Source organism: Haliotis rufescens, unplaced genomic scaffold (assembly GCF_023055435.1).
Source record: "Haliotis rufescens isolate VD_foot unplaced genomic scaffold, xgHalRufe1.0.p SCAF_5, whole genome shotgun sequence".
Taxonomy (NCBI): Eukaryota; Metazoa; Mollusca; class Gastropoda; order Lepetellida; family Haliotidae; genus Haliotis; species Haliotis rufescens.
In genome coordinates this window covers 44094940-44104484 of record NW_025964223.1, presented here as the reverse complement: position 1 = coordinate 44104484, position 9545 = coordinate 44094940, and the positions used below count along the sequence as shown (strand labels likewise).

Below are 9545 nucleotides of genomic sequence, written 5' to 3'. Positions count from 1 at the left end.
GTTCGATTCTCCAGAAATGACGTCATGATAGAACAATGTTTTATCTTGAAATAAACCGCGCTTCGTTCTTCATTGTTCTTTGCGATTTATTGCGTAGCTATCTTATATATATATACGTATATAACATATCCCTGTGTGTCCGCCGTGACATGGCCCGTATATTGCTACAAGCAACGCAAGATCACACTCACTGTCTCATTCAACACAACACTACCGATCTGTGAGGGGTAGGGTTCTCAGAACGAAACTTAATGACCAAAGAATGTTCAAAATATCATTTTAACATATTCTATATAAACTGATAAGGAACAAACAATCCGTTTGCTTTCCGTACATTATTTCGACCGTGGGCCAACAAGTCGACTCAGGCCATCAATTAATCACCTGAAAGTACACTATCCATTTGTATCTGACCTGGAGGGCACTGCTGTGGTCATTATAAACGTAACGTGTTCATCTGCATGACAAGAACACGGCTCCTACTTACAAACCCCATGTAAGCTCTGGGTGGTGACAGCTGTAAATAATACAGACACAGTCCGGACAGAGAATCGACCTGAACTGAGGTTAACTGGGTCAGATGTGGGATGGTGTGATCCTGGGTCCATGCTCCGAGCCTGTGGTAACATCCTTTAGGCGATACATGTTTTGATCTTCGGTTTACGGATGTGACACAATCAGAAGATGAAATATATATAGTATTACAGTAAACTACGGTTATAACGAACTCAAGGGGACCACTAATTTTAGTTTGTAATAGGCATATATACATCATTTTTCAACAAATGGTCGTGACTACAAATAAGCTCGTTATATCGGTCAGATCGTTATAAGCGTTTTCGTTATAAACGTAGTTTACTGTAGTTGAAAGTTTATTAAATTTTTTATTTGAAACAGTTAACCGTTAAACATGTCTAATGATAATTGAATAATTGTATAGTGTCCTGTCACTACAAATCTTTTTCATACTGAACAAGCCTTCAATGGCACATGTAAAAATAACCGTAGATCATACTGTATAAGTATTACATAATAACGATATTGTCCACTGTCTGTATACATGTGTATTGAAAGGGCATCGTGGAGGGAACAACTTTTGCCAAGTCCATCTGACCTTTCTCTGTCACTTAAACATGCTGAGACGACCGTAAAGCCAATTGACTTGCGATGGTTGTGGAGACGGGCCTTGTTGGCTTAACCCCAATCCCCCAAATAGTTTGCCCCTGTTATACAGTGCCAGTTTTTGTTATTCCGTTAATCTGTAAGGCAATGTCTCTCTTTATGTGACGTGTAACACTGCACAGTTCACATACCTCGTTAAATCATCTTGGTGAAGTTAGGTATTGTAATACATCAACTAAACCGTTCCAACCGACTACACTGACTCTCTGTCCTGGCGGCATGAAGTGCGACGCAACAACAGTGATGTACCAGGTCTTACGTTTGTTGAATAAATTTAAATTAAGTAAACTATAATTAGCTGAGAGCTACATGCCGCTGTGAAACAAACACTTTTGACACAGAGACACGCTCCAGTGAACAAGAATGAGTTAAATCCTGAAGAAACCCAGAACAAACCCCATATATGTTTTGACATTGTGATCAATGCTCAGTGTTGATATTCGGTGAAGACTCGGCCAAGTTTCTTGGAGATATACTGCAGCGTATCCAGTCCAGGGAGTCTCCTGTCATACTCGACTAGCATCCATAGTGCGTTGTACCATTGACCACCACACTAATAGTTCATCCAGTGGCAGGATGAGCCACTGTCTATTGGAAACTTCGGATGTACCGAAGTCGGCTATTACGAGCATAGCTGAAATACCTGACGTATTTGAGGTGTGTACTCAGGTGAGTCTCGAGTTTCTAGGATTGTTGAAATGTTCAGTAGTCCTCTGTGACATACACCACATTCTCCACGTCCTTCTTCGTGTAGGTCTTCGTCCTCTGGTGGCCTTGAGAAGGAGTAACACGTCACATTCAATTTGACTGACACCTACCAGTACCATTCAGATTGATGTTTATCATTGCATCATGGCAGTTTGAATCGCCTAATTCAAACACCACTTTATTCATTAGCATCCTCAACTGAATTATTTTAGGGCAGTCAGGTAGAAAATGGTAAAAGCCGTTAAAGTGTACTATGAAGTGTTAATGTCCTACCTCTAATAATGGAGTATTGAATACAGTGGGCCTCAGAACACCCCCCTGTATAAGTATACTGTCACCAGCAGGTACATGATGATAGTTACGATAAACACTAACCCATATTTATACATGTGGCCACCCGCAGGACAAGTAAAATGATGACGGTTACAGTGTGGTATTCACCCATTGTATACATGAAGCCACCTGCAGGACAAACCATTGGTGCCTGTTACAGTAAAACTTTACACCAATAATACTGCCACTAGTGATATAGAAGTGAAGAGCTTACCCATGTGTATGAATACAGCCACCAGCAGGATCAAGAGAAGAAGCCCGGTTACCGAAACGCCAATCGTAACGCTATCTGGAAAACAAACATTATTTTTAATTAGCTTTACGTTCCAGAAATTAGAAAATAAAAGGTTGTATAGGGGATATGGCACAGCCGGTTACATATTAATATGTCCAAATTGAATTTTACAATACATAACATATATCGAAATTTGAACTTAGTTATATTGAAGTATTGTCACATCGTAGGGAACCAGGAACGACAGTAGTATGGGCCACCTCCTTTCATAAAAAAATACATATAGTGAGTGAGTTAGTTTTAACGCCGCTTTTAACAGTATTCCAGTTATATCGCGGCGTGTCAGCTTAATGTGGGAGGAAAGCCCGAAGTGATGCCGGTCTCAGACGTTTACCACTTCGGTGAAACCCACGAGCACGGGTATGGTGCTGACAAACCTAGAAACATAATCGGCGCGAACCGGGATTCGAACCCACAATCATAGGTTTCTGGTGTGCCCAAGGGACGCAACTCTGCACAGTGAATCGCGGCGCCTTAGACGAAGGGACCACCGTGTCCCCAAAAATACAAATAGATTTCCTATGTGATTAAAGACCTTTGCGATTTAATCATTTATGACACTTTATTCATGTGTTTTTGCTTAATCTATGCAAATGGCGTTTGTATTTCAGTTATGATGACGTTTTTTATTGCTCTTGGTCTTCATGTACCCAATGCATTGTGCAATGATCCATGCGAGGCTGGTCGTCTAGCCAGTGCAAACAGGTTTGATGTAGTGGTGGATTTGGATGTAGTCGATGACGATGGGACTGGTGTTGTTGACGTCATCGTTGCAAAGTATAATGGCTCGCTCCCTGAAACAGAGGCAAAAAGCTAACGTCCACCTTTTAGCACAGAGATGATCAGATTCTATACTTATATCATCGATCTACCCTTTATGTTGTCTGTGTACTCACTGTGCACAGTCATGGGGTAAAAGTTGAAGGGACAGATGTTCTGTGCTCTGTGCTCTCAGGTGTACCCTGAGAGAGTGTCAGCTGTGATCACCCTGTCTTAGTGTACGATCAGTCCCGAGGGGTCCTATATGCATACTACATGTCAACACCAGCTTGACAGATTCCTTACGCCTTAGCTGGTATGAAGCTGACTAACCTCGTCCACACACTCATCACTCTACCCCATGACAGCAGCGTCAGCTGAATGAGGCAAGGCTCAATCAGTCTCGGCAAGTTTTGATCGGGTGCTTCTAACAACGCTTTACTCGTCTGCTTGTTCTCGGATCTTCCACAATCAGGAAGAAACTGTTTACTCTCATTGCGAATGAACAATCTTTCAGTTACACTCAGATTAGTAGTTATGGCCCACTCGTCCAAGGCGCCGCGACCGCCTCCGTGGTCTAGTGGTAGAGCGTCCGCCCGGAGAGCGGTCCCCGGTCCCCGGTCGCGTCATACCAAAAGACGTTAAAAGATGGTACTTGTTGTTACCCTGTCTGGCGCTCGGCATTAGGGGCTAAAACAAGGACTGGATGGCTCGAAGTCAGTATACTGTGTCTGAGTGAGGTATCCATGTTAAACTGCGGCATGGTATCTCAGTGAGCTAGCACAATAAATCAGCATCAGTCTGGACTATTGCAAGCAGCCACACAAACACGTGCATGCACGTCGCTATATAAGTGCAATAATCTTGGACGCGACGTTTTCACCTCACCTCACCAAGGCGCCGCAATTGGGTCGTGTCCCTTGGGTTCGCCAGAAGCCTATGATTGTTGCCGTCATAAAGGCTAGAGGGGGCACGGCTGGCCCAGTCGTCTAAGGCGCCGCAATTCGCAGCGCAGAGTTGCGTCCCTTGGGCACGCCAGAAACCTATGATTGTGGGTTTGAATCGCCCCGATTATGTTTCTAGGTTTGTCAGCACCATACTCGTGGGTTTCACTGAAGTGGTAAACGTCTAAGACCTGCATCACTTCGGGCTTTCTAGCCACATTAAGCTGACACGCCGTGATATAACTGGAATACTTTTCAAAGCGGCAATTAACACAAATCACTTACTTTCTCACTAATTACAGTGTTAAGACTTTTCATTAAACAGAGGGAATTTAATGCTTGCGTTGTGGAAGTATATATATGAGGCGTTATGTATTCGACTAACCAAGAACATCGCTGGGTGTTGTAGAAGTTGAAGATGTTGCAGCAGTTGACGTTGCTGTTGCAGCAGTTGAAGCAGATGTTGAAGTAGCTGGCGTGGATTTTGCAGAAGTTGTTCTTAATGTTGATGTTTCAGTTGTTGACGTTGATGGTGTTGTAGCGAATGTGGATGTTGCTGTTGTTGACGTGGCTGTTGCTGACGTTGATGTTGCTGTCGTTGACGTGGATGTTGCTGTCGTTGACGTGGATGTTGCTGTAGTTGACGCGGATGAGGCAGTAGTTGACGTCGATGTTGCTGTAGTTGACGTGGATGTTGAAGAAGTTGCCGACGTCACATCTACCGTAGATGTAGTTGCAACAGCGGTGTGGCCACATTTCACTAAGAACGCTATACAAATAAAGAAAGGCAAATAAGCTATTGTTTCAGGTGTGGAAATACTGACTGAAATTATTCTATTTAACACATGCTATGTGGCCGACTAGAACCAGGAGTGAGAAATGGTATTGATAAAGTTTCAGTGGGAACGATCTTTATTTCAATTCAAATGTGCTGCAATATGAACGTACTTCATCAAGAGGTAACTTAAGGACTATATTCGCTTTTCTTTTGTTTGTTTGTTTGTTTGTTGTTTTTAACGCCGCACTCAGCAATATTCAAGCTATATGACAGCAGTCTGTAAATAATCGAGTCACGACCAGACAATCCAGTGATTGATATCATTAGCATCGATCCACGCAATTGAGATTCGATGACCTGCATCAACAAGGTCAGAGAGCCTGACCACCCGATCCCGTTAGTCGCCTCTTACGACAAGCATAGTCGCCTTTTTACGGCTAGCATGGGTTGCTAAAGACCTATTCTACCCCGGATCTTCACGGGTCTTGCTTTTGTAAACAAACAGGTAACAAAATGATGATAATAAAATGTAGGTGACTGCATTACTATGGATTATCTTATTACATCCAAATGTGCCGAAGCTCCATTGTAATATCTTCTTTGAGAGGCTCCTGATTGTTATAAAGAAGTTGTCCATCCATAAATCCTATCCTTACTTATCCACTGTAATATGTCGTTACGATACCGGCTTTGCGTACCATTCCTATCCGTGCTGAAGACCTGCAGACAGAAGCCCGGGTCTCCCTCCCCCTCCTGGGACAACCCGTCCCCCCGCCTCGTGATGGAGATGGTCCATGGGATGGAACTGTAAGAAAGCTGACCCCAGACGTGGGGAAATTCACACGAGCCGTTATTATATTCATAAGCCAACGTGTCTAAATCCTGCCCCAGGGAGAGTGAAGCATTGTACCAGTACGCCCTACACGTCGTGGGCCTGGTCACCTCAACCATCTGCATGCTGTGGGAGATATACGTCGACAGGGTGCAGCTGCACTGGTGATGACCCTCCGCCATCATGGCGGAGTCGATATAGAAGTCGTTCCCGCTGGAGGCGCGAGGGTCGCACATGTCAATAACTGAAATCAGTATTATTTATCCTCTTTAGGATCTTACGACAATTATGCGATGTAAACATAGGAGTGCTTGTTTGTTGTTTAACGCCGCACACGGCAATATTCCAGCTATATGTCGATGGTCCGTAAATAATCGAGTCTGGACCAGACAATCCAGTGATTGACATCATGAACATTGATCTAGGCAATTGGGATACAACGACATGTATCAATCAAGTCAGCGAGTCTGACCACCCGATCCCGTAAGTCGCCTCTCACGACAAGCATTGTCGCCTCTTAAGGCAAGCATAGGTTTGTAAAGACGTATTCTAACCCGGATCTTCACGGGTCAAGAATGGAGTGAGTGAATAGGGTTTAACACAGCCTTGAACAATTTATCAATTTATTTTAAGCTTACTGTGGAGGAAAGTGTTTCATGATCAGGTTCTTCACGTTAACCACTTTTGTGAAACCCAAGAGCACGGATTTACTGCTGACTAACCAGGAATTACAATCAAAGCGAATCTTGGATTCGATCTCACGATCATTTGATTCAGGCACAACTTTGGGACACCGACAGTTGCATATATCAACTATTTCTTGATTTTAACATGATACGAGAAACTTGGTAATATATACAAATATTGATCATAATGACGAAAATCACGAAATACTTGTTTGAACAGATATTGGTTAGGAAACCCTGATAAAAAAATATTTATTAAACCGTTACGTTATTCACAACGAAAAATATCCCAAACCTTTCAACGACGTGGGGCAGGCTGCATCTATTGATGTAACTGAAACATGACACTTTCATATGTATACCGACCATTGTGTTTTTGTGTCCGATTGGTCAAAAGGCACATGAATGATTTCTGTTGTCAATATTTACTGCTTAAGCATTGCCAGGTTTTGAAGTTCGCATTTACAGGGGTTTTTATAAGGTGGAACACGGGAGCTTAATAATAAAAATAACTCCACTATCAATATTCAGAAATGTGCTTTATAACGAAAACTAACAACAGAACAAAGTTACGTATACACTGTGAAATTGTATGCGTTGACGGAAAACATTACGACAAGCCAAAGTGCTTAGGACCAATTCTGCCCCGGAATCCCACCAGGGTCAAAATATTTAAGATCGTTGGTTTATTTCGACATGAAAACATATTTTGAGAAAACAAAAAACTACAGCATTGTAAAGTCCTTGATCAACTTCCAACCACAGTTGTATCTGTATGATCAGTGCAAGTGAGCTTCACGTGGTGTAGAGAATCATTACGACTGCTTTTAGATGAATCATATGCATAAGCCACATGCCTGGTGTTGTAGCGTTGATAATGCTCGCTCATTGTTTTAACTGGAAGCCTTTCTTCATACTGAGGTAAAAACACATCCACCTCAAGCCACTTACCTAGCACAGTCGCAGCACTGATATAGGACCAGACGAGACGCGACATTTTGAGAGAACTGCAAGAATATTCCAGTACGTTCAATCCTTAGGTGTATGAGTAAAACTTGAAAAGAATCTCTAGCGGCAGACTTCATCAGAGCGCCTGTCCCATGGCCAAGGACGAGGGGATGGTTGGAGATATTTATAGCATGTGGGATACGCTTGTACACTGAACAGATGACATTGGTCCTGTCTCCTGACTTATGCCTTGGACAAAGAACATACAGTCCACAGGACTCGGATGATGTATCCTCTCTTCCCACTGTTTGATGTGACCCAGCTGTCTGATGTGGCGTCACGGCGAGAGCCACGGAAGAGGGACGAGTATGTTCAGAAGGTAACATAAAATAAATTAATATGTTAGGTCCTATTGTTTTGGGTATTGTTTTTTTTGTGGTTTAACGCCGCACTCAGCAATATTCCAGCTATATGACGGCGGTCTGTGAATAATCGAGTCTGGACCAGACAATCTGGTGATTGACATCATAAGCATCGAACCACACACTATTGGGATACGAAGAACTGCATCAATCAAGTCAGCGAGCCTGACCACCCGATCCCGTTAGTCGCCTCTTACGACAAGCATAGTCGCCTTTTATGGCAAGCATGGGTTGCTGAAGACCTATTCTAACGAAGATCTTCACGGGTCTAATGTCCTATTGTGTAATACACTCATGTATACACAGTTTCAACTCATAGAGTCATCTTCAATGGGACAAGTCTCGGGCAAATTGACAGTCCTTGGAAGTCTAAATCAAGTCTTTCAAATGTAACTTTGTTTGGTTTCTAAGTTGAATACAATAATATGAAAGTCAAGGAGTTGATCAGCACCGTACAGACACAGAGAAGAATGTCAATACTTCGCACACGGCACTTAGTGCAACGTATGCATGTTCGCGGACGTGAAATGAAGTAGTTAAACTTCGTCTTCAAAATTATGTGTGTGTGTGTGTGTGTTGGGGGTGGGGGTGGGGGGTGGGGGTGGGGGGGGGTGTGGGGGGGGGGGGGGGGGGGTGTTTGGAAGTGTGAGTATGTGTGTGGAAGTGTGTATGTGTGTGTGTGGAAGTGTGTGTGCTTGTACTAGCTCGTACTGATGCCAATTTTATAGTGCTAGCCAACTGAGATACCTTGTCAGTTAAACATGGATACCTCACTAAAACACCATACTTACGCCAAGCCAACCAGTGCTTGCTTTATCCCCATAATGCCGAGCGCCAGGCAGGTTAACAACAAGTACCATCTTTTAACGTGTTGTTGTATGGCGCGGCCAGGGATCGACCCACCAACCTTCCAGTCTTCGGGCAAGGTCTAAACCTGGAAATATGCACTTTGCGTTTACAGTGGGAGAATATTGACAGATTTATAATCTGTACACATTATATATCTGTTGGGAAGGGGAAACTCGGGTGATACATACATGCATAGCGTGATTCACGTTATTCATATGTCCTTTACACAGACGCGATTCTGGGCAGATGAGCTCCATGCTAGTAATGTTAGTCTTACAACGTGTTTGTTTGTTTGTTGTTTAACGCCACACTCAGCAATATTCCAGCTATATGACGGCGGTCTGTAAAATAATCGAGTCTGGACCGGACAATCCACTGATTGACATCATGATCATCGATCCATGCAATTGGGATCGATGACATGTATCAACCAAGTCAGCGAGCCTGACCACCCGATCCCGTTAGTCGCCTTTTACGACAAGCATAGTCGCCTTTTACGACAAGTAATGGTTGCTGAAGACCTATTCTACCCCGGAGTCTTCATGGGTCGTTACAACGTGTGAACTGATTGTCCGTGAGCAAATCGCACGCCGCCGTTCCTCGTGTGTATTTTTATTGTTCAGAATCGATTGTCCGTGCAACTGTAGCTATACTTTGGCTGACAATTGATTGAATATTAGCAACAATAACTAATTCATACATCTGTGTATTATCCATAAGAATATTGGACAATTAGTAAGGTGGCAAAAATGACCATTAAATAAATGAGAAATATCAATAAAGTACGAGAAAAAATACTAAAACATTTT

General features: G+C 43.1%; 1 protein-coding gene across 2 annotated transcripts; it reads right to left on the bottom strand.

Moving 5' to 3' along the window:
• Nucleotides 1–685: 685 nt before the first annotated feature.
• On the bottom strand, nt 686–7681 carry LOC124140078 (bypass of stop codon protein 1-like). Of its 2 annotated transcripts, XM_046507433.2 has the most exons (7): nt 7469–7681; nt 6813–6851; nt 5698–6075; nt 4607–4990; nt 3169–3312; nt 2438–2512; nt 686–1955 (listed from the first exon to the last, which is right to left on the bottom strand). In XM_046507433.2, the coding sequence occupies exons 1-7, from the start codon at nt 7512–7514 to the stop codon at nt 1885–1887; spliced, it is 1137 nt and encodes a 378-aa protein (XP_046363389.2). In that variant the 5' UTR covers nt 7515–7681; the 3' UTR covers nt 686–1884. The 2 variants fall into 2 exon arrangements, with proteins under 2 accessions (XP_046363389.2, XP_046363390.2); XM_046507434.2 differs by lacking the exon at nt 3169–3312.
• Between the last annotated feature and the right edge of the window lie 1864 nt (nt 7682–9545).